Raw genomic sequence first — 26422 nt, forward strand, 5'->3', positions numbered from 1 at the left:
AAGTCCCTACCACCCAGTAAGATAAGTACATAACTCCAATCAGGAGACATGAACTCCCTACAAAGTGATCCCCTCCTCACTAGCTATGCACCCCATCTCCCTCTCCCAGAAAAACTGCAGCCTCATTCTGACATATTCCTTCACAGCATTTTGAGTGGAAACAACCCATATATAGAGTGGGAGAAATTGAGGGAGAGGGCCAGTGGGGTACAGCAGTTAAGAATGCAGGACCGGGACTCATGAGATCTGGGATCTAGTCCTCACTAAGTCATGGAGTTCACTGCATGACTTAGGACCAGTTACTGACTCTCAGCCCAACCTACCTCACAGGGTTGTTGTTATGAGAAGATTGAGAGGAGAAGGAGATTTATGCAAACCACCTTGAGTTCCTTGAAAGGAGAAAAGACAGGATAGAAATATAATAAATAAATAAATAAAAATATACCTGCAAAGTACAGGCTACTAGATGCCTAGTGAAATGGCAGAAGGAGTATAAGCCAGACCCGGGCTAAACAGAACATTGTTCAAAAAGAGTCCCAGAGTATCAAGGCCATTGCAAAATCTCCATATGTATTACTTGTATATACTGAATTTAAGAAAATAATTCTCCATAGCCAGAGATGAAAAATAACATATTTTCTCTCATAAAGTATTCCACAGTAGTATTACAGAACTTCAGATGATGGTCAGCGACCAGAAAACATAGCTAAAGATGCACAAGCATTTATATCTAGCATCCCAATTATCAGTTCACACTATTTGTCACCAACTATCATTCTACTGATTGAATGCCAGATGCAAAGCCATTTCCATAAATTATAGCAGTCCTTGGAGGAAGAGTACCTCCATCAGCTGTAAAGCCTCTCTCAGTTCTCAATTAGCTCTAAGGCTTTTTAAAGAAACTCTGGGGAAAAGAGAGATAAAACTCATCCATGTTTTAGTTTTCCTATTCTCAAAGATCCTGGTCTGTTTCCCAGTTTTAGTATGATTTTGGCAATTTGAAGTGCTCCAAAATGCCAGTATTTCACCCATACTGAATTGGTTCTCACAACATGACAAACCATCCTGGACAACTACTCATGACTGGCTGTCATGACAAGTAAACCTGCCATGTCTAGTGCAGGGTGTCTTAATTTTCATGAAGAAGTCATATTGACAACCCATGGGTTGTTCTAGAGGTTATCATATCCATAATGGGGTACCGTCATCCAAACCTGATGGATCAATTTCATCATGGCTTGTTGAAAATGAATCTTTGCACAGGAATGGCCAAAGTCAGTGCCAATCTCCCTTAATGAGCAATTTTGCACAGTGAAATCTGCCTAACAACATATTGCACTGCAATATGTGGCAGGCAAGGGTGAGAGCATCATTACCACTGACAGCTGTCAACTTGACATACCTCTTCACTGAACGAAACCCAAACAATCCCTCCTATTCTGGCTTCCCAGAAATGAGGCAAGGGGAAAAAGAGGTTGAAGGTATTGCTATATCGGAATAAGTTCAGATTGAGGAGCTAGCACAACAACTGAGACCAGCAGTCAAAGGATCAAAGGAAGAACTACTGGCAGTGGAGCATTACCCATTGTTGAACAGGTGGCACATGTCCAAAAAAAAAAAAAATAGTAAGAACAACAAGGTGCATCTAGCAAGGGACTTGGACAATAATTAAGCACATCTGCACATTGGACAAGTTGGTGTGTGAAGCTCAACTTTTATTGCAAACGCAGTGTTAGGGGGGAACCCACTAGGATGGGAGCCCCTTCACTTCCTGTGACTTCCTTCCCCTTGAATCTTTCTGCCTGAGGTTTTTGGGGGTTCTTTTTCCTGAAATGAAATGCCTTCCTCTTCCCTTTCCATATATTCCTCTTTTAAAATAGGAGTGTCCTTAGGAAATATCCCTATGTTATGCAAACATACATGCGCACACACATGCATACAGACACAGAGAGAGAGAGAGAGAGAGAGAGAGAGAGAGAGAGAGAGAGAGAGAGACTTTAGTGCATATGTAAAACAGCATATGCCAATATCTGCATTGTTTTGTCCTGTGGGTTTGAGCCCTGTATCTCTTTGATAACCAGTAGAATCCACTGAATCCCATTGATATTCCTCCAGGCACTTTAGTATTCTAAAGGGAGATTTACAGACATTTATGCAGGGGTTTAGTGGAGAAATCATGATATGGTTTTCCTCTGGAACACACCTTTGGCAAACAAGCTAGCCATGGGCAGATTCTTCACTACCACTATCCGCAATCCATCCCTGCACTTCCAGAGATCAGGCCTTTACACTCCAACTGTGGCTTATGGCATTGTACCAAGCTCTGTGAATAGCCAAACAGAAAAACTTCAAATACTACCACAACCATGCTAGACTTCCCATAGTGTGCACTTTTGCCTTCTTAAAGGCATAGTGGCATTTCCTCGATACACTTTTGGATGTAGAGGAAAACATCATACAGCATCCTGCACAGCATCTATGAATTAAGGGGAGGGGGTTAGGGTTCATGACAATGCTGAACTACCTGGCCCAGTGACTGAAAATAACATTGCCATTGACAGGGAGGCAGGCAAAAGAGACCCTGCCACTTCTCTTGAATCCAGTGCCCAAATCAGCAACTCAGGAGTAAGCTAGAAATATCCTTCCAGCTATCTCTGGATGAATCTAGACCCATTACCCCATGTGTACCATCACTAAAAATGTCCTACAACTACATAAGTGCCAGCTATCAACTTGCTAGAATGCAGAATAAAGTAGCCTTCCCACACCCCAAAAAGCATTCCTTCCCTATAAGCATCTCCTGATGCATAGCATTCCCTGATAACACCTGCCCTACTCTTCTGTCTCTCAGGACTTTGCTTTCTACAACTGCACCCCATCTCACAAGTCAGTAAGCAGTCTAGTTCTTCGCATTTTACATTTAGAACCAACAGCTCACCCCATCAGCACCCCTTATACAAGCAATGCCTTACAGTGCTTTCCAAAGGAAAAGAGGAATTTTAGCTTTTGTTATGGTGGCAAGAGAAACCACCAAAAATATTCTTTCTCAATAATGATGTTCTCTGGAGTTGGAGTCTTCTTGGAGATAAAATAGGCTGGTACAATGGTATGGTGGTGTGGCAGGAGACAAAGCAGGGAGTGGGGAGGTTTCAGTAGAACAACTGCTCAAGATGTTGGACAGCAGGATCAGAGTGTATAGATTAGGGTGGGAAAAGACTTGGCAGCACAAGCTTAATGAGATTTTTCTCTCCAAAACAACAAATGCAGGAGATGGGATGAATAAAAGTAGCTTCACTAATAGGCCAGGGAACAAAGAGGCTGCTGCAGTATAAATTACCTGTGAAGTCAGAAAGTAGAGTTGAGGAGGGATACAAAGCAAGAGCATTAATTAAAAAAAAACCACAAAAGATGATAGAAAAATTCTCAGGTTTTATTAGGAATACAGTCAGATATGGGGTAGAAGAGATATATGAAAACTTTCTACAAGGACCCAACAAAGGCAAAAGGCACAACAGACAAATAATGGAAAGCTGCTGATGCAGTAGGGGAGCAAGGGATCATAGGATATGGATTCTGTCACAGAGGCTCTTGGGATACATGTTGGAGTCAGCTGGAAGGCTGGGGGGAAGGAGGGGTAGAAGAAGCCACATTAAACCCAATTATCTGAACTGGCACTGTAGCTTATTTGCAAGGTGGCTTAGCATGACATACAAACCCACTCAGAATTAGAAACAATCATATTTTTAGTAGATCTTACACTTTTTAAAATTATACAATTGTTTCAGATAACTGTGAATGACAAGTGCATCTTCCTATTTGTCAATCGCTCTGGCCAGCCTGTTCCCCTATCAGACCCTGAGATATTATAACAAACAGAGCATCAGAACTGTTAATTTGGCTTCCATCCAGCATTTCTTGCACCAGTAACTCCCACCTTTGCACCTCCTGATTTGTTTCCTACGAATATGGACTTAAACAAGGAAATACTTCTTTGATCAATCCCTTTGGATCTGCCTTTCTGTAATTATTGTTCTATATGCTAGTTCTGAGTGATGGATGAGGCTACAACGGTCAGTAAGACAAGTGCTTTTGCAGTATCTTCCCTTGGCAAGGCTACCCATCCAAGCTCTGCTGTTCCCAGTAGTATAATAGGCTAGATTTGTGGCCTTATTGGAAAAGGAGGCTGGAACACAATTACCCAATCAGTTACCATCATGAACAATGTTTACTATTATTCTTCCTCTGATGAGAACTTCAGTGAAGGAGCTGGAGTGATATTAGTTAACCTATTTTGATTTTCAACCACGCTTTTTTCAAAATATATTGAATATATATTTTAAAAATATATTTCTCTACCTGTTAGAATTAACTGGGGGGAAAGCCTCGCTATATGAAATATTCAGCTGTATTCCTGTTACCTGACTGAGTAATCTCTTGTCCAAAAAGACTTAAGCATATCTCCAGTCTAGATGAAAACATGTGTTTCTTATTCTCTACAGACACACAAACAATATTGTCCATATAGTACATCCAGAAGACCTCAAGTACAACCAGTGGTCTAGTTTCTAACAGTGTATTTAAGAAAAGTACAGATCATGTCCTTGTTGTTTGATATTAAGGCTGGTAAGGTACATGCTTTTATTTTGTTTAGTGCTTAACATTTTTATAACAACCTTTGATTTTAGAGTTCACCTGCCATCAGTTATAAATGCAGCTGTACATGTTCCTTTTCTGTAATAATAGTTCCACTTTTCTTCAGCTCATCAACAAAACTAGACAGATGAAGAACAGGGAACTAAAAGGGGTATATATACAGATTCAGACTCGTGCTCTATCAACACAGAACTACGTGGCAGAAGCAGTGATAAACTGTGATTATGTGTCATAAGTGCAGACCATGACACTCTCAAGAGAATAGGAATTATAGGCCATTGCATAATGCAGACACACAAGATCTGACTCAGTGTTTCATATGAAGGCTTAGCTCTAGCATTTTCCAACAATGATACACTCATGACAAGCACAGATTTTGGAGGGGAGAGAGTCTGGAGTTCTGATTTGGAGACTGAGGCATGAGAATATTCCTGTCTTAGCTCTTGGTCTCTGATTCAACCCTGTGCTCTGGGGTGCTTCCATCTATCCACTTTCCATAATGTTCAGGCCACGGCATGATAATAACTACCACTGCTATCTTCTTAACAGCAATGTTTTAAGCATACCATGTTTCTTGCATATATTGTATTTCTATATTGACTTGGTTTACATGACAGAACAAATCACTGAGGATTAATTTAGTCTCAAGAGGGTGCAGGGTATGCCAGCAGCCATTGTGAATGTACAACCCCCAACTGGGGGTTCCCATGTTGTATGGACCTGGCCAATGCGGGTTGTTTGCAGGTTTTATAAAAAATGAGGTAAACGAAGAGTTTCAAATAGTTTGTCAGTATCCCTACATGTCTCCTTCATGGATCACTGTTTTGTCGTGGCGAAGGGGCTTGTGTAGCTCAATGAAGCTATGAGCTATGCCGTGCAGGGCCACCCAAGACGGACAGGTCATAGCAGAGAGCTCTGACAAAACATGATCCAGTGGAGAAGAAAATGGCAACCCACTCCAGTATCTTTGCCATGAAAACCCCATGGACAGTACCAAAAGGCAAAAAGATACGACGCCGGAAGATGAGCCCCTCAGGTCGGAAGGTGTCCAATATGCTACTGGGGAAGAGCTGAGGGCTAGTACTAGTAGCGCCAGAAAGCATGAAGCAACTGGGTCAAAGCCGAAAGGACACTCAGTTGCAGATGTATCTGGTGGTGAAAGGAAAGTCCGATGCTGCAAAGATCTATACTCCATAGGAACCTGGAATGTAAGATCCATGAATCAAGGCAAGCTGGATGTGGTCAAACAAGAGATGACAAGACTGAGTATCGACATCTGCAGAATCAGTGAACTAAAATGGACAGGAATGGGTGAATTCAGGTATACTACTGCGGGCAAGAATCCCTCAGAAGAAATGGAGTAGCCTTCATAGTCAATAGAAGAGTAGGAAAAGCAGTACTGGGATACAATCTCCAAAATGACAGAATGATCTCAGTTCGAATCCAAGGCAAACCATTCAACATCACAATAGTCCAAGTCTATGCCCCAACCACTGGTGCTGAAGAGGCTGAAGTTGACCAGTTCTATGAAGGCTTACAACACCTTCTAGAATTAACACCAAAAAATGATGTCCTTATCATCATGGAGGATTGGAATGCTAAAGTAGGAAGCCAAAAGATAACTGGAATAACAGGCAAGTTTGGTCCTGGAGTACAAAATGAAGCAGGGCACAGGCTAATAGAATTTTGTCAAGAGAATACAATGGTCATAGCAAACATTCCTTTCCAACAACCCAAGAGACGACTCTACACATGGAAATCACTAGATGGTCAACACAGAAATCAGATTGACTATGTGCTCTGCAGCCAAAGATGGAGAAGCTCTGTACAGTCAGTAAAAACTAGACCAGGAGCTGACTGTGGCTTAGATCATGAGCTTCTGGTTGCAACATTTAGGCTTAAGTTGAAGAAAGTAGGGAAAAGCACTAGGCCACTCAGGTATGACCTAAATCATATCCCTGATGAATATACAGTAGAGGTGACAAATAGATTTAAAGAATTAAATCTGATATTTTAGAGTGCCTGAAGAACTATGGACGGAGGTTCGCAACATTGTACAAGAGGTAGCAACTAAAACCATCCCAAAGAAAAAGAAATGCAAGAAAGCAAAATGGCTGTCTGAGGAAGGTTTACAAATAGCTGAGGAAAGAAGGGAAGCGAAAGGCAAGGGAGAAAGAGACAGATACACCCAATTGAATGCAGAATTCCAGAGAATAGCTAGAAGAGATAAGAATGCCTTCTTAAATGAACAGTGCAAAGAAATAGAAGAAAACAATAGAATGGAGAGGACCAGAGAACTCTTCAAGAAATTTGGAGATATGAAGGGAATATTTCATGCAAAGATGGGCATGATAAAGGACCCAAATGGCAGGGACCTAACAGAGGCAGAAGAGATTAAGAAGAGGGGGCAAGAATACACAGAAGAACTATACAAGAAAGAGCTTAATGTCCCTGATAACCACGATGGGGTGGTCACTGACCTCAAGCCAGACATCCTGGAATGTGAAGTCAAATGGGCCTTAGGAAGTCTGAGCAACAACAAAGCTAGTGGAGGCGACAGTATTCCAGCTGAGCTATTCAAAATCTTAAAAGACGATGCAGTAAAAGTGCTACACTCAATATATCAGCAAACTTGGAAAACTCAACCACAGGATTGCAGCCACAGGATTGGAAAAGGTCAGTTTACATTCCAATCCCAAAGAAGGGCAATGCCAAAGAATGTTCAAACTTCCGCACCATTGCACTCATTTCACATGCTAGCAAAGTGATGCTCCAAATCCTACAAGCTAGGCTCCAGCAGTATGTGGACTGAGAACTACCAGAAGTACAGGCAGGATTTCGAAGAGGGAGAGGAACTAGAGATCAAATTGCCAACATACGCGGGATCATGGCGAAAGCTAGGGAGTTCCAGAAAAACATCTACTTCTGCTTCATTGACTATGCTAAAGCCTTTGATTGTGTGGATCACAACAAATTGTGGCAAGTTCTTAAAGAGATGGGAGTACCAGACCATCTTATTTGTCCCTTGAGAAACCTATATGCAGGTCAAGAAGCAAGTGAGAACTGGACATGGAACCACTGATTGGTTCAAAACTGAGAAAGGAGTTCGGCAAGGCTGTATACTGTCACCCTGCCCATTTAACTTATATGCAGAGAACATCATGAGAAAGACGGGGCTAGATGAATCACCCGTTGGAATTAAGATTGCTGGGAGAAATATCAACAACCTCAGATACGCAGATGATACCACTCTCATGGCAGAAAGTGCAGAGGAACTAAAAAGCCTCTTGATGCAGGTGAAGGAGGAGAGTGCAAAAGTTGGCTTGAAACTCAACATTAAGAAAACTAAGATCATGGCATCCGGTCCTCTCACTTCCTGGCAAATAGATGGGGAAGAAATGGAGGTAGTGACAGATTTTATTTTCCTGGGCTCCAAGATCACCGCAGATGGGGACTGCAGCCAAGAAATTAAAAGACGCTTGCTCCTGGGCAGGAAAGCTATGGCAAATCTAGACAGCATACATAAAAGCAGAGACATCACCCTGCTGACAAAAGTGCGTATAGTCAAGGCTATGGTTTTCCCAGTTGCAATGTATGGCTGGGAAGGCTGAGTGCTGAAGAACTGAGGCCTTTGAATTGTGGTGCTGGAGGAGTCTCCTGCGAGTCCCTTGGACCGCAAGGCGATCAAACCGGTCAGTCCTTGAGGAGATCAACCCTGACTGCTCTTTAGAAGGCCAGATTCTGAAGATGAAACTCAAGTACTTTGGCCACCTAATGAGAAAGAAGGAGTCCCTGGAGAAGATATCCTAATGCTGGGAACAATAGATGGCAAAAGAAGAAGGGGACGGCAGAGAATGAGGTGGCTAGATGGAGTCACTGAAGCAGTTGGTGTGAGCTTAAGTGGACTCCAGGGGATGGTGGAGGACAGGAAGGCCTGGAGGAATGTTGTCCATGGGGTCGCGATGGGTCAGACACGACTTCGCAACTAACAACAACATCCCTACATGAAGGTTGAATGTCCCAAATGAATGTTGTGAGAGTGCAAGAACAAGTATTTATTTCCTAATTTATTTAGACATAAACACATTTGCTGTTAATGATCATATTTGAATATCTGTAAACATTTGCAAATAAAATTTTGTCTGGGATTGGTAACGTTATTATGAGATCAACAGGCATCAAATTTAGGCCATTTACTGTAACAGGCACATACTACCTATACATCTGGAATATAATATAAAAATGGTCTTTTTAAGGATATCATCTATTAGTTTTTTATGTATTCAGTTCTATCCTTCATTGAAGAAGGATCTGAAAACAGGCCATATTAACATATGGTTTTGGATCAAGATGAAAATTATGAATGATATTTCTAGATATGTAAGATTTTTAACACTGCAGGTTTTACAAATAAGGACATTTGCTACTGTGCTGCTTAGTATGATTCAGCTTGAAACTCTTGAACTCTTGGTATTATGCACTTACTTAGAACTAAGTCTAGCTGAAATCTATGACCTAATTCAGGCCGTAGATTTCAACTAGAAGAAATTATTGTGCTATGAAACTCCACTGAATTATGCAAGGATTTCACAAGCTGAAGTTTGGTTAGATTCTCCCCTTGTACATAGTTTGGAAATTGGATTCCTCTAGCACAGTGTTATTTGCACTAGCACAATGACACTATTTAAGACAACACACCAAGTTTTACTTCCCAGGATTGCATTGTTGTATTAGAGATTTAGTGAACATATCTATATCAAGTTGACAGTGTAAAACTGATGAACCTTCAGCAGACTTAACTCCTGATCTAAACAAGTTAGTTGTTAGTTGCATCTATTTCTTCTTCTTCAGTTAAGAATTCCCCACTGATCTCAGTGGGATTTAGGAGTTGCAACCACCTTTTTCTCAACTGGAAAGCATGATTTCTATACAGCAAGCTCTCCATAATACAACATATGAATACAATATGGTTGTGTGATATACTGTATTGCACACATGTTATTATTATATATATATAAAACAAGACTACTCCACCTGTGAGGCACAGAAATTCCAGTAAGCCCAAAGGATATTATTTTGCAAGCAGGTGGCATCATTTTGGCTAAGCCAAGAATGCAGGTGTTGGGATTAGCTGGATTTATCAAGTGTTTTCATTCATATATTTTAATACCAGAAGGGACTATTACATTACTGCTCAGTCTGGCTCTCTTCATAAAGGGGGCCACAGATTTGTACCCAGTAATTCTTATATCAGAACATCTAATTTACTTTTTACTGAACAAGTGCTCATGCTTGTGAACTGTGTTTATGTGGCTATATGTTGTGTGTATAAAAATCTGTGCATTCTCAACTAAAAACAGTGAATTTTGCTGTTAGAAATGTAATATTGCTTAGGTCTTTCCTTTATACTCCCTTTGGATTTAAATCTGTTTGAATATCTTACTAAATTAAACTACATAAAGACTTTTTAACATTTCAAATTGTTCCAATACTTCTCTGAACCAGTTAGTCTGAATGAAAATGCCATTCACAACCCATTCCAGAGTATTCATATTCAAGTATGTGGGTCTGTACCAGCGTGAATAGATTGTGAATTGAGCCCCCAAACAATTCATGTGTCTCACATGCTTACAAATGAAACACACAACAAAACACACCCCATTTGGCATTCAGCTGATACATCAATATGATTTACAACCAAATGCTATCCCTGTGGTTGTCATTATGGAACAAAACAGAAGCTTGTGCTGTGAAAGTCTCTATGGCATCCTGCACAAAGTAAGTGGTGCAGAACTGGACAGCTCAGCCTGCCTGTGCTGAAAAAGCAAAAAAATATCCCTTGCAACACCTCCTAGAAAGCATGGGTTAAACTGTTACTTAGAAGCCTTGCAGAATGTCCAGAGAACGGGTGATGGATAAAAGCAATGCTGGAGCCTATTTATTCTATCCCACTACCCCAACATACATGCATGTGCACGCACACAGTTTTTTGAAGGATGCTCCAGCACCACAAAATAATCTCTCCTGGATATATATGCTGCATTACCAAAGTCTGCAGTTCCTAAAACAAGGACACACTGATGCTGGGAGCCCACAAATCAGTCTTGAGTTCTGCAAAGCATGTGTAGTATCACATGGGATTCAGATCTTAGCATCCCAACATGTTTTTTGCTAGCACTAATTTGTTAGCACGTATTATTTGTTTGTTTCTATACTGTCCAATAGCCAAAATTATTTTATTTTGTATTTTATATATTACTTTATAGAAAGGAACTACATGGAGAAAAAATTGTTCACCTGGATTAATTTTTAACACACATGTAAATCAAATCACCATGCACGTAATGGAAAAAGCCTCTCTGGAATAGTAAAGCCTAGGTGAAGAAAAGAAGCAATAAATAGTGCACAGGGGAACTCTATGGAGGTGCAGGTGATTGGTTTAGCAGCCTTTTCCTGACTAGCACAGACCTGCCTTTCTTCTCCTTCAATATGCTACAATTAAAATGCTATAAATATATTAGCAGTGGTGAGGACATGATATAGTTACATTGACATTCACCTCAGTTTCCTTCTGTAGAGGATAGCTATTTTAGAAAGCTTGCAATGACAGAGGGAGGCTAAACTGAGGGTTGTGGTGCTCCTCATCCCTTATGCTGTGCAGAGAAGCTTTGGCTGGTTGGCAACCATCAATGCAATGCTTACACTTTAACCAGAGAGGTTCCAGAGACAAACTATCCTGCTCTGGTCCATGCCATCTGTCCAGGACACGGCTGGAGAAATGGCTGGAGAATATTGTTCTCTATTCAATAACAGGACAGCAATAACTATGGTTTTTTGTTTTGTTTTGTTGGTCCCAATACCTGTTGATACATCCAGCATCTACTGAAGCCATGTCTCCAAGTTTCCTGTTATACTCATTTTAAGAAATGCAGACTTGGAGGTAAAAAGGTAATTGTCTACTTTTATTCTACTTTCCCTGACCCACCTTTTAATTCTTTTGTTCAACATATTTTCTGATTTAGGGTTCTGGATCTTGAAAGCTTGCTCAAAATGTTGTGACATTTGGGTTGGCATTATGATATTGACTGAATTTCTCTTTATTAATCGTTAATCCTTAAGTTGGAAATTGAGAAGGAGCAGAGAGAAAGCAGATATTGGTTGGTCAGTGGTGATGAAAGGGCACTCTGTGTATGAGTAGAAACCCTTTCCTTAAGCATTACTTCATATATTTCTTGATACTGAAAATATGCTCCTGACCTGAGCCCTGCCCCGAATTAAGTCGTGACCGACCCTTCTCAAGACAGCCGATATATCCTCAGTTCATGCAGGCAGGCAGGTAGTTTGCTTCCTCCAAACAGCCTCCCTTCTCTCCTCGGAGCCCTGGCAACGGTACAGTGCCCGATCAGTTTTCTGCCGGCGGCGGCAATAGCTGCCGCCGCTTTCTTCAATGAGCCTCATTCTCCAGTCCCATCCTCTTATGTCCCATACCCTGTGCAATGTTTGCTCAGATATAACTCGCCTCTCGTGGTCATACCTGCGGCACACTAATGGCCTGGAGTTAAGCCGCAGCAAAATCTTGCCAACACACTCGCTCCAGGGATGAAGGAGGAGGGAGAGACTGACTGACTAGATCAGACATTATCTCTTAAAAAAGAATAATAAACTGGAGCAAAAGGGAAGGTCATTGCCTCGCCTGCAAGTAACCCAAGAACTGCTGCCACTCCTGCCCTGCTTGCTGGTCTCAAAGATAAAAAGACCCTTTATCTTATTATCCTTTATTTTAAAGGAGGAGACCCTTTCAGATAAAGTCTATTGCAGCCTTCAGGTTAAAATACGCATGGGTTGTTTGGCAGCTATGGTTTTTGGAGAAGAGGCGAGAGAGAGAGAGATGAAGCCGGCCCATCCCCCACCGCTCTGGCTCCTGGCTGCTCACATGCAAGTCACAGAGCCTCCTGGCAAGGAGGTGCTGGGCCCGCGCGAGCGGCCTCTTGAATGGACAAGACTCGGAGGAGCAGCCAGGGATCACTGGGACTACGAGGAGTTGCTAAGGCGATACCAGGGCAGGGGAGAGGAAAGGAGAGAGCATATCATAGCCAGATCAGTCACAGGTACCGGCTGGACGTCGCTTCCCCGCTATTCCCAGCTACAGGTTGTTGTGGTTGTCGGGGGTTGTGTATCACAGTTAGTAATCTCCTTACTCCAAAGCCTGATTTTTGGAAGGGTGCATGAGCCAAAACTAAAATAACGGGAAGGCTGGGTTTTTTTTTCACTTTTGGTTTTAGAGCAAACACAAAAGGGAAAGGAAAGAAAGTCTTGCAGTCTCATGTATGTTACTCAAAAGAAAGTTCCACTGAGCTTAGTGGGATTACTCATAAGTATACAGGCCTAGAAGTGCAGCCTGACACGAATAAAATGTTGCAGTTCTCTTTCTCTCCCTTCATTTCCCCCCCCCTTTCTCTCTTAGTGCAACTCGCCAGATCAGCTGCCACCTGGGTGGCGAAGGATAGGGGGTGGGGAAGAGGGCAAAACTGAAGCTATGTGTGAAACTGTGCTGCCCGCCTCCTCTGAGTCCTCCCCAACCTCTTAAGGGATCAGCTGTCATTTTTATTACTGAAAGCCCTGACTGCTTTTTAAAAACTGTTTACAGCAGATTCTCCTGCATACACACACTCCCATCTGAGTACAAAGAACATTTTACATCTGCCCTCTTAAAGAGAACTCTAAAGAACAAAAGCCCCTCTCCCCGCTTCTCTCCTCCCCCTCGCCCGCAAGAGTCGAGCTCTTTTGGTGGAGCTGATCCTAAAGTTAACATCCAGCAGCCCATTTCCAGACAGCAGCGCTAAATCTATTTGGATAAAACGCGTGTGACCCAGACACTTGGCATGGGGCCCAAATGCGTTGCAAAGGCAGTCCAAATAAAAACAAGCGTCTGGGACTGACTCTCTTTCGCCCCTCTTGTACAACAATGAAAGAAATTAGTAGAGACAAGAGACTGGACACACATTAGCAGGGAGCACGATTCCAGCTACTCCCTCACCCTCCAGACACACACCTTTGCCCCCCTTCCCCAAAATCCCTTTGAACAGACACACACCGATTCAATAGGCTCCGTAAGGGTTACGAGTCTAACAAATCCCTCAGCGTCTAGGAGTAAATCAAAGCTACACTCTTCCTTCTCTCCCATTAGCCTCTTAAGAGCTTAACGTCTCTCTCCTTTAGTCAAGCATCCAGGCTCTAGCTATCACATCAATGCGACCCTTTAAGTCCGTGCACAAAAATATGCACTTGTCTCCCCCATTTATATAGGCACACGGACGTGCCACCACCAAATAATGAGCGTATGATGTTAGCAACAAAGTCAATGAATTTCAAGAAGCAAATACACACACATACACACGGATATCGCATTATTTTGTCAATAGTTCTGCTTGCTTCTGCGACAAGAGGAAAGTTTTCACTGCTCAGGAGCACACTTAATAAATCAAGCTGCTTTGCCACAGTAAATCCTCGCACCCCCACTATCCCCCCTTAATCCCCAAAGCTCAAAGGTTTCTCTGTGAAATCATTCAAAAAGCCACTTCGCCTAGTGCAGTATAAACCACCCCCACTCCACATCTGAACGCCCCATTATGCGGGAGACAAGAAAATCATAAGGTAAAGAGTCCGTGAAGTCTTTCCTTACCGTTTTCATCTTCAATTTCTTTGCTACAAAGTGAGTTTCAAACAATAGAAATTGTACTGGCGGGTTCCCGTATTCCTCTCTCTGATTTCCCCCTCTTGGCAAGCCACGCCAGAGTTATATTCTAGAGGAGAATAAAATCCTCTAGCCTCTTCTAAAAAGGGGAAGCTTAGAAAATGGACTGACTAGGCAGGAAAAAGGATGCCATCAATTCATCCAGTCTATCTAGCACCCTGCATATTTTTGTCTTTTACAACCAAAAAGTGGGGGCGGGGGGGGGAGAAGAGAGAGAAGGGAAGGGGTAGAAAGGAAGCGGGGAGAAGGGAAAATACTTAATTTGGGGTTGGGGTAGTCTTCTTGGGTACCCCTTTCAGTGCAGAGCTATAATGTGAATACCATCAGAAAGAGAGAGGGGAGGAAAGGGGAAGAGGGAGCAGGAAAGACTGGAGAGAAAGTTTTGTTGAAGTAGCTCGAGATCTCTTCTCACTACCGGCCTCCAGCCAAGTTTAGAGCTGCAGCAGGAGCGGACTATTTTGGCCCGGGAGGTTGTGCAAACTGACGTCAGTCTGCAAATTGTGCCTCCGGCGCCCCTGGCGCTGCTGCGCATGTCGGGCGATCACGTGGAGGGGGAGGGGGACGTGGAGGTACAATCAGGGTAACGATCGAGGGGCGAAAGAAAATCCGTAGGGAGCACGGGGCGACGTGAGGTTCTTCTTCGCGCTTTGCATACGTTTCTGGGGCGGGGTGGGGGGGAATTAGAGGGGATACAGAACGGGAAAAGCCTCGCAACCTGACTCGTGCTTCTTTTCATCCTTTCTCGACCGATTGCCGTCTATAAGCTGCTCTATTGAATGGAGAGGACTTGGTCTCTCATAATCCAGTGTAACTGGGATAAACCTCTGCTCCCTGGGAACGTAAAGAAGCGCTGAAAACATGGCGAGATCTCCGCGGCTGCTTTTGGGAGTCCGCTTAAACGGAAAAGGGAGCGGAGAGGCAAGTCGGCGGTTCATTCCAATCCAGCGTCAAGACGAACTTGTGTTCTTACCTGCAGAATGAGAAATATTACATGGCAGTCACTTTACGAAGAGCAAGGTGGTAGTCCTTTGGTTCCAGACCTTACGTAGCTATAAACCCGAGTTGCCACCCCCACCCAACTTGGAGTTGGAGATAATCCTGCCTCTCTGTGGCAGTGCTTCACCGATAATAGATTTCTCTGCTCTTCACTGAACACTGGATGATTTGCTGTTGAATGTGTGAATTGATCATTGGCCACTACTCATGTTGGCTATATGCTGCTTCCAGGATCAGAAGTAATATGTTTCTGAATGCTGGAAACAAGAGCAGGACTGGACTAAAAACCAAAACACTGAGAGGCATAATATTATTTTAACAAAGGAAAAAGATACCTGTGCTCTGTTTATGGGCTTCCCAGAGACGCTTGTTGGCCAGGGATGCTGGACAAGATAGCTGGACACTGGGCCTCAACTTACAGGGCCCTTCCTATATTCTTACTGAAAAGCATGACGTGAGAGAAAAGCTTTGTCAGTGTTGTTCATGTAGCACCTAAAACAAATTGCATAAGCTTTCATGAACTTTGATCATTCATTCACATGGAGAGTTCAAACATGCCTCACACATTCAAAGCATATGATGCCCACCTCTGTCCATGTGTTGGCACACAAGAAGCAGCTCTGCACATGGATGCATGCACATGGAGCTCCCACCTGAGCAGACATCCTGGGAAAACCAGACTCCTCCCACCAGTCCCTGAGCAATATGCCACCTTATGCACCTCTTAATCCTCTCATCCCTTCTTGTGAAACAGGCTGGTAAAGTTGCTTTCGGACACATGTTTGTCTCATTCAATTTTAGGTTGAATGATGAAGGTCATCTGATGAAGTTGCAGTTTCTGCTAAAGCTTATGCCAGAATAAACTTGTTGGCATCTTAAATGCCACAAGACTTTTCCAATTTTAGATGTACCTATACCAAAAGGTGAAGCAACCTTCAGTGATTCTTAGTTTTTGTACATTTTTAGCATTCTGGCCCTAACTCATCTCCTGGTGCTGGCCTGCATGATAGGAGCTTTCAGAAGATCTATGAACAGATCTGATTGCTGTTCCTCCCCTCCCCTTTCCCTGCCCCACCTTCGCTTTGACCTGACCCTGTGAGAGAGGCACCCTTCCCCACCCAGTGTCAAGTACATTATTTCCAGATGGGGTTAAGCAACTGCTGTCCTGAACTGGTAGCTGGTATGATTGTAGGAGTTTGATTTGTCCCACCCACTACCTTCTCAAAAGTTCACTGCATGGAGAATAATAAAAGCTGCATAAGTTTGGGAAGACTGTGCACAGTGTGCAAATGTTCAGCCAGGGTACATCATTATAAAAAGTGATTGATTATTCATTCGTGCACCCTTCAGTCTGTCAATCAGCTCAAAAACAAGTAACTTTCGCTTGTGACTCAAACCTACTTGATAGAAGTGGTGGTAAGGGGGGGGAGAGGAGAAAGTGGGGAATAACGAGGCTTTTAGGAGATAGGAAGGTAAAACTGGCAACTTGAAACTCATTCCATACCACCTTTTTCAGTTGAGGAGGGAGTACATGGAGAAGTTGCTTTCTGGAGTTCTACCATTTATATCCCATTTCTGTTATTAAGTTATTTTCATTCTAAAGTGGAGACAATAGGTGTAATCCTGTTGAGTCCATGAATATGACTTGGTCTGGAGCAATGTATGATTCAGAATGGGAAGGTCCAAACTGCCTCCCCTCCCCGCCCCAGTTCTTTCCTATTCTGTTCATCTAGCAGAGGCAAAAGTCCATGACCTCAGTTAGACTCTGGCTTTATGCCTGCTGAAATGGAGACATATGGCCAGTTGTTGTCTCATCATGAAGAAGTACATTGGTTTTAGACAGAGCTGGTGGAACAAGAGTCTTAATGCAGAAATGCACCCAGCAGTTTTTGAAGCAACAGATCTCTGAAGAATGTATGGGATTAGTAGTTGGAGGCAAGCTTACATTTGTCAATGGATATTATATCAAAATGAACCTATCCAAATAATTCTGGATGCCTCTATAACAAACAACAACAACAACTGGGAATGGAACTCGTACTGTGAAAATCTAAGAGCCAAGAGAGAAGTATTTTATCACCGCCTGCCTTTATGGCTGGAATTGCCTATTCATAGAGCACCATCCTGTGGTCAGTTGGAAGTAATGAGAAACTGAAAGGATTCATTCATTTTGTGTCCTTGGATTGTTGCTGTCTGGTCTTGGCTACAGTTGGATGAAAATATCTTGGTTCTTCTGCCTGAGTTCACTCTGGGTCATGAGTCTTCACTGTAGCTCAGTGTAGGTACATTCCCACCCCTGCCAAAGTTTGTTTTTGTTTTATGCCTGCATGAGTTTGTGTTGTCTAACAATGCATAACCCAAAAATTTGTTTTGTTTTCCTTTGTTCATTGTCTACTATTCATGACACAATAACTGACAGCATATTTTGGCCAAAGATGTATTGTTTATTTGAATGGCATCCCATTACAAGTAGACTTTCAGGAAGACAAAGTAAGAAATAAAGCCAAATATGCTCAGTTTTTTCCAGACAAGAATCTGTTAGAGAGTGTGTAGGCGGGGGGGGGGGGGGGATGGAACAATGCCTTTTGATTAGTAGTGCTAGAAGCCAGGGCAGTGCTAGGTACAGAAAATATTTGGGGATCCAGCCCATAGGGAGAAAAATTGCACAGATATGCATATGCTAATTTGCAAATGCTCTACTCTGTGTGTTTGTGTATTTAAGGACACCCCATTTGATGGATGGACAACGAAGAAGAGGGCATTTGATTTTAAGAAAAAGTGTCAGGCAGGAAGATTCGGGGGAGGGCAGCAGGAAGATTGGAGATGTGGGCAAAAAGCCAGTTTATTCAGGGGGATCAGAAAAACCCCTGGGCTTAGCTGCAGTCCTCACAGCTGGCAGGATGGGGGTATGAATTTTCTTAGAAACAATATATCGTAATCACTATTGTAATGCAGCATATTTCAGAATGACTTAGTCTTGAATTAAGATGATTAATTTTACGAACAGCCTGCTTTTTGTCAAGGTGTAATGGTGTGCTGATATGGATCAACAGAGCTACCTGAATTGTTGGACACACTGCACCACTGTAGAAGAGTAACCATTTAGAAGGGTTCCCAAACTATCCTCATGAAAGCTAAAAACCTTATCTCACTTGCTGTTTGTCTGATATTATCCCCCCTCCAATTATATTTAGGGTAACCACTATGAGATATAACAGTAGCTTTATAACCTGCATTTAAGAATGACTTCAGCAAGATTGCACTGAACACTGCTATCAACAGATATGGAACTTAGACTAAATGGAATAACTTACACACCAGACTCCATGCATGGCATCCTTTTACTACATTTGTGAATCAGAACAAACACTTCTGCAACAGCACTCATTTTGGAATTGCTTAAATGTCGAACTGCAGCTTCCATTTAGAGTTTCATTTCTTTTTAGCACAGTTCTGCAGTTGTCTCAGTTCCATGACAGTGAGAAGTTTCTTGGGTGCAGCTCTCACTCAGGCTTGGTTACCTTTGGGAAATGGAAACACTGGAAATCTAGAGCTTTTTTCTACACAAAGCATTCATTATACATTCAGATTCCTTACTCAGGGTTGTTGCTGTTTAGACAACATTGTGGTCCTCTGGTTTCACTTCAGGCTTTTTTTTCTTTTCTTTCTTCATTTTTCAGAGAGCTTTCTCATTTTTTTTAGAATGGGGGAAATGGGCTTTTATTTTAGCACTGAGGTAATTAGTTTCTCATTGTGTACTTCCCTGGTAGCACAGCTTCACCTGGGGGTTACATAGCAGAAAAGGAAAAACTGCATAGCATTCAGAGTTCAGTATGTGCAATGAAACCAAAAGAGACACATATGAACAACCTTGTATAGAAAAGTTGATGAGGTGTTCTGTAATACTTAAATTTACCAATATGCATATATTGGTGCACATATTCACCAAATTTGACAGCGCCACATCAGATTTCCCTAAAAAGAAAAGCCTGTGCCTCTTTCTCAGTCCTGGTCAAAAACTGCAGCCTTTGTTTCTCACAGTAACACAGGGCAGAAATCACAACTAAGATTCCACTCATTTCAGAGGATCTATTTTAAGGATGGCTAAAGTGGAAAGAACTCTGCTTTTCAATGGTTTGGTTCAAACAATGAGTTGCTTAAATAAGGTACTGTAGTTGGGCCTGCAGGTACCTGTTATACAACTTAACTCCTGTTTGTAGATTGCCATATTGTTTGAACTCAGCTAGGCTGAAGTTTTAGGGTTGTGGGGAATTTGTTAATCATGCCAACAATGCATCCTGTCCGGGTTTGGATGACAGGACAACCTAGGAGCAAGGTAATGGGACAGATAACATGACACATGATTCTGAAAACCGAGGCAGTGGCTATAAATCATCACCAAGAGGAGGTAAGCAAGTGGTGTATTTGTATGTATGAAATGAATCCCTGTTGACTACAAAAAAGAACAGAAGGAATCTGATACAGTTGAAGTACCATGTGTTCTCAGTCACATCTCTGGTGAAAATATTAGAAAATACCATCATTGCTAAAGATCAGTAAAGAAAGCCAGTGAGCCTCTTGCTTGATTCACAGTAATTTAGGTCTCCTTAAATGTCTGTGGTTACAAGCAGATACAAAGGCACAAAGGTAAAGTCTCAGTCCTGCACTCTTAACCATTACACCACAAACTGGCTCTATTTTTAGAGAAGACACTATTTTTTTCAAAACAACCAATTCAAAGTTGACATTTTGGGGCAATAAATGCATTTCAAATAATTTCTTATGGAAATTGCCGTAAGTAGAAGTGAAAAAAGTGAACAATTTGAATGCCATGTCATCGCGCCATGTGTTCAGGCAACATTTCTGAAGCAATCAGATTTTATTTCTGAACAGTTTACCTCAGAATCTAACTGAATATCGGTTGACATTTCAAGAATTTTGGAGAGATGGCCACTCGTAATTGCATAATCATTCTGTGATTTGACTGTCCTGGCATGGGAGCATATCAAGACATGGTGCCAACTATATTTAGTGTGAATACAAAGCATGCTAGCTCCAACAGGAGTGGGTAGAAAGTAGATCAGGATCTATCAATAAATATCTGGGTGATTTAATAATTTCTGCTTCACAGGTGCTTAACAATAGCAACAACAAAATAACACAACCGTGGCCTCAAATGATATTGATGAAATGAAGACAGGAAGGGATTCAGTTCAGTTACCCAAACCAAATTCCTAGGGTTACATCCAGAATCTGCTTTCCACAAAAGGAAGGGCTTGTGAGAGACGGCTTAACTCACAGAAGGTCCCTCTGCCCAATTTTGGGGAATTCTCCTTCCCATCCACACCACAGTTCACTGCATGTAACATGATCATAGCAGGTTTTATTCAGAAGTAAATGTTACTTGACTTCTTGTGTTTGTTTATGGTTGTAGCTTATGCTAAAAGGAAAAGAACAGGGTTAATGCTTACTTTTGTGGTGTCCAGGTATGTTTTCTGCTTCATACATAAAATGAAGCAGATCAACAACTGAAAGATACTGTTTCAGTCAGTAGTTGCATTCATGTTGAACAATAAGCCAAGATTTCAGAGAAACCTGCCTTATTATGAATGAGTTGTGTGCATGTGCATGCAGACCATTCACCTCTGCTTGGTTCTGCCACTAAACTAACCAGGAATTGTAATCTTACTATGTCATCCAACCAAGGGATACTGATTTGCTGCTCCCAGACAGGCCAGGATGGGTAAGTCAAGCTAGTGACAAACAGCTGTTTGTTTCAGGCTTGACATATCTGACCCAAAGGCATGTTGCTGCTGAGGTAAAGGACAGACTGGCATCTTCCACCTCCCTCCTGCCTATTCCATGCATAGAAGCCAAGCTGGTAGGAAGCTGAATCTTACTTCAACACTGGCAACAGGACATGTCCTCTAATGCAGTGGTTTCAACCTTTCCACAGCTGGGGACTGTCAAAAACAGGAAAACCACCTCAGGGACCACTGAGGCAGAAACAAAAAGCACCATACATATAATACAGTATTCTGGGTATTGGTTTCCAAACACAATGCCAAAAAGAAAATGAAATTTCTCCAAAACAACCAGAAACCACGCAACAAAAAATGCCAGCAAAAGAATGAAATACCAACATTGGTGTAGCATGGCTCCCAACCCAGCTCCCACCAAGCCGTCTCTCCCCTCCTTGCCCCCACACCCCCGGCGGCACCGACTCATCCCAAGCAAATGCAATGCCAACCAAGGAAAAGGTGGTGGAGCACAGCAAGCAGGATGTAGCCCCTTCCACGGACCAGCAGGAAATCTCCTATGGACCAGTACTGGTCCGTGGACCAGTGGTTGAAAACCACTGTTCTGATGTATCTCAGGGTAGCAGCTTGAGTTAGGAGGTGCAGTGGTGGGCATTCACTAGCCTTCAGCATATTCTGGCTGAGACTTCTATTTAACTCTGCCCAATGGTTGGGCTGAGGGTATGCACCCTGGATGTACCCTGCCCTTTTATGTCCCTTCCTATTATAGGCACAATGGAATACAAACCACTAGAGGTCATTATAAAGTATTTAGATCCTTACTGAACAATGTGCTTACATATCAAAAAGAAAAATGTGAATGACTAAATGCAATAGAGGTTAGTCTTGAAATACAGAATTGTGGGGTTTTTACAATAGCAATGCTTTCTTTAATTTGATCTGACAGCAAGCAAGAGAACTGCAGAAGGCTCCAAAAAAGATGAATAAGCCATTATTTGCTAGAAGAAAACTGGAAGAGGATATCTTACCTCCAAAGACTGCTAAGAATTGTTGAGGATTTATATTTAGCAAAAACTTTTGAAAATGCCAACCTCTTAAATACCTCTTGAGTTATTTTGGTTTAAGATTAATGTGAAAATATGCATCTCTTTTAAAAGCAGTCATTCCTAGGATCATTAGGGTACCTGACCAAAACCCTCTGAGTTTACACAAGATTCTACAATAAACTAAGTATTATGATTTTGCACGGTGTTCAAATAGCCTTTTATAACTTGTACTATGCTAGTTTCAGAGGTAAGTGTCATATGGATTGTATCATTCTTTGGAGCCACACTGCTCAGGCAGGAGGAGGTAGTTGACTGTGCAGAGCTTCCAAGTGCTCCAATAACATTTTTGCATTGCATTTATATCCCATCTTTTTCCCTCTTCCAAGGAATTCAGTGTGGTTTACACAGTCCTCTTCCACTCTATTTTATTCTCACAACAACAACTCTGTGGGGTAGGTTAGACTAGGAGGGACTGCCCCAAAGTCACCAAGTGAGCCTCATGGCTGAGTGGGGACTAGAAATAGGACCTTCCAAAAACATAATCCAGCAGTTTCACCTCCACACCCCACTAGCTCTCATGAAAGTAAGGCACAAATGCAATCCCTTTCCTGGAAAATATCCCTCTCCATGTACATAAAAAAGTAAAAAATGTTTGCCATACCAAAGGCAAAGCCTGAAAGTGCTCCCATACTCTTCCTTTCAAGAAGGTATCAGAGACACAAAAGCAGCAAATCCTTCAGTATCTTAACTGCTAACAAATTTATTGTGCCAGAAGCTGTTGTGGGTTAGAATTCACTTTTAAATATGTGTTAAGTGATCACTTGAATATACCCTTACAAGTATAGTATAGTAACAAGAAGACGGACACGATTGTTATTGTTGTTCTTGCTTTAGGATGTTAATAAATAAGCCAATCCAATTAATACAAGCTCCAGTCAGCATCACTATGGCACACACCTGACTACAGGCCCTGGTGATAGAACCATCAAACTACTGGTGGTCAGGGGACAGAAGTATGGCTTTTTGGGGAAGTGGCAAATTGGAGCCCAAGGTGGCCCAGATTTGGCTCCCAGGCATAAGGTTCTGCATCCTGAATGCAAGCTCGTCTTATTTTGGAGAAGGGGTCGGCCAAAGAGGATGCTTTACCAATCCATATTAGTATACAGAAGAGTGTATGGCTATAATGTTGCCACAGAAAGAAGCATGTGAATGTATTCACAGATCTGAATGAACAGGGAGGAAACCTTACATGTTAAAAGTTTTTAAGTTGCTACATGACTAGTATACTAAAATAATATATTTAACAGTTTGAGTTTTCAGCAACTTCATCAGGTACAATTAAAGGTGCAGTTCTATGCATGTTTAGACGTTTAAACATTCCCAGCAAACCCCATACTTTTCACCCCACTCACTATGGGAATTTGGCTCTGAGAACTTATCCAACATGGAATTTGGCTCTCAGGTTGAGCAAAATTCCTGATCTGACATGATGGTCCCTCCTGTGCTAAGACTGGAATGAGAGCAAGATATTTTGAACAAAATGAAACCTCAATGTTGAGCTGAAACACTGCTAGAGTAAACAATAATGGAACAGTGTACCATGTACATACATGTGAGCCTGCCACATATGTAAGAGAAGGTACCCAAGTAAAATCAAGCTTGCCATTCAAATGGGAGCTGAGTCACAGGCACAGTTCTGGCAAGGAGCTAAGAGCTGATATCATGTTTTTTCTTGAATTGGTTCAACCAACAGTCTGAGCAGCAGATTACTTATACACAAAAGTAATTTAATGTGTTAATAATGCTCACAGTTTGAGTACATACAAATGCATGCTAATTTAGATATACAAACTTTAGGAGCTTTGAAATACCATTTAAGAAAGCAGATGGTACTGAAGGAACTGGAACAAGTAGGTAAAATAAGTGTCTCGTTAAGTATCACTTCATTTTTAATAATGGGGTTGTTCTTCTAAACCTAATTTTTTGTGGCTTCTTTAGAATTTTGGCAATGATGCTGCTGGATGATCATTTCACCAAATGGCCAACCAGCCAGAATTCCCCTGTGATCCCTTTGCAAAAGAAAAGTATATTATAACATTGGGGAAACATGAGAAACTGATTGAAGCGGAAACGATTTATTATAAACAGTAAAGGTCTCAAGTTGCCACTTGTATTTATCAAGGATCCTGAAGCAGTCATCTAGATTAATTTGCATTTAAACTACGTCTGCAAGGGACAGCTTCCAGCAACTCATTTAAATGAGTTCTAAATTACAATAGAAATACCACCAAAATTACATTTTTCTTGGCTCACTGTAATCCTAAAGCTCATTTGGAAGCACCTGCAAACAGCATTGGTTGCCAAAAAAAGAAGGCAGGATTCAATTTCATTTGACATAATAAATTTTGTAAAATACAGAATTTTTTAAGTTTTCCAGAACAAAGAACTTTTTGTTACCATGGCTGATTATAATTACGGCTAGTTCTGCACTGCTGAGGTGCCTTGGAATGTTCATTGTTTAACCTGGAGACAGTTTGAATGAAGACAGAATGTTAAAGTTACTTAAGCTTATGAGGAGAAGGAGGAGGAGGAGGAGGAGGAGGTGGTGGTAGCGGTCGTCGTGTTATGTTGGTGGTGTCGATAACTGAATTTCCCTACTGGAATCAGTACCCAAAACACAAAACAAACACTGTTATGTTCAGTTACAGAAGAATGGTGAAATTCATAATTAAACAGGTCCCAAGAGAAAATGAATTGCAGCCTGATAGATCCAGCGGATCCTCTTTGGGTTTGCTTCACAAAGAGGCTTTGTTTTCATGCTCTAACCTCCATAAGGCCTGTTTCCACACACATCTGTTAGATTTGTGGCTGGCTTTCCATCTAGTGAGCAAAAGGCTTTGAGAATTCACTTTGCAACAGCCCCCTCAGGTAGGTTAGTTTCATTGGTGGTATCCTAGACAAAGCCAGCCTGTAAATCTCAAAAGAAAGACAAAAATGATAAGACAGGGTACACATCTGCTACCCAAATTGGTTTCCTGTAAAGTAGACTGAGGCGACAAGTCTAATAAGTCTAGGAGAAGGACAGGATTGAAACATCCTGTTTAAATAACCAGAGTCTGGTAAGAATTCCCTTTCCCTGATGGCTTGAGCTTCCTCAAAGTGTAGCCAGGTGTTTACAGCATAGTCTGTTAGAAAGAAAAAGGACTTTGTATTGTGGGAAGGAGCTGTTCGGTAAGAGCCAGCTGTGTTGGAGTGTCATATTTTTAATCGCTACTGCAACTCTTGCTATGCATGTGCAATGCAAGAAGCACTGTTTCCACAAAGGAATCCTGGAGAAAATGGGGAGTGTATAAGAATCATGTCTGATGTGCTCCATCATATGACAACTAAAAACCATCAAACTTAAAATGTCTTTAAAAATAAATAAAAAATGTTCTGGTCTGGGTCTGTGTAACAACTGACTCTTTCTTCACTGCCTAAATTTGTATAATGCAATTGTTATTGCAACCTTTGTCTTTGCCACCCTTGAATTCTGCACACGGTTGCTTTGCACTGGTTCTGTTCCTATTGTGCCATGTTTTTTCATTGCAAGAAATCTGGCAGTGCAGGCCAGTGGGAGGAGCAGGGAGGGCAGAGGGGGTATGTTAATTCTTTATTTGTTTGCAGCAGTCCACTTGCCGCCATGAGTGCATTCAGAAAATGGAAAAGAATGGCTTGCTGTTACAAGCATGAACAGGCGTATGTCTTGGCCAGACACATTCTTCAACTTCATTTACCATGTATAAAAGATTAGAAGCTTCTGATCCAGGATAAAAGGAAAAGCACAATTCGCCTCTGCCTTCCAATGCGGCAAATGGTTTGTTGAAATCTTAGGAAACAAGGCTTCAAACATGGTATGGAATTCTGGTTTGTAGGCAACTATGCCTGAGCAAATCATAATTCACTACATTTGGACACAATGGGTGAAATCACAAATCTTATCTTTGAATGTTATCTGGGATATGGAAAAAATATTTCCCTTACAACTATGCATAATGCCAAAACTGCCATTCAGCCAGAAACAAGTAACTTTTTTCAAATGTTTTTTTTTAAATCTAAACAGCTTAGATCTGCATATTTTAGAAATCTCCATATTCCTATAATAATTTATGGAGGTACTTTTTCCAATGGTGACCAAGACATTGTTGGTTGGGATCTGTGGCCATATCTAGATC

The 26422-nt window shown here is 41.8% G+C and overlaps 1 protein-coding gene across 8 annotated transcripts in view; it reads right to left on the reverse strand.

The window, feature by feature from the left end:
* Window positions 1–14567, reverse strand: part of ADAMTS6 (ADAM metallopeptidase with thrombospondin type 1 motif 6) — a 176860-nt gene extending 162293 nt beyond the window's left edge. For 7 of the 8 annotated variants that reach the window (XR_006416234.1, XR_006416233.1, XM_044445771.1 and 4 more), the window contains exon 1: window positions 14336–14567. Coding sequence is in view for 1 of the 8 variants with exons in the window: in XM_044445771.1 (XP_044301706.1) it covers window positions 14336–14344 (9 nt within the window). In the remaining 7 variants the exon portion in view is untranslated. Of the gene's footprint in view, window positions 1–323; window positions 382–14335 lie in introns of those variants that run through there. The other variant, XM_044445766.1, reaches the window with a different exon arrangement.
* Between the last annotated feature and the right edge of the window lie 11855 nt (window positions 14568–26422).

This window comes from Varanus komodoensis, unplaced genomic scaffold (genome assembly GCF_004798865.1).
Source record: "Varanus komodoensis strain SLA01 unplaced genomic scaffold, ASM479886v1 scaffold5, whole genome shotgun sequence".
Classification (NCBI taxonomy): Eukaryota; Metazoa; Chordata; class Lepidosauria; order Squamata; family Varanidae; genus Varanus; species Varanus komodoensis.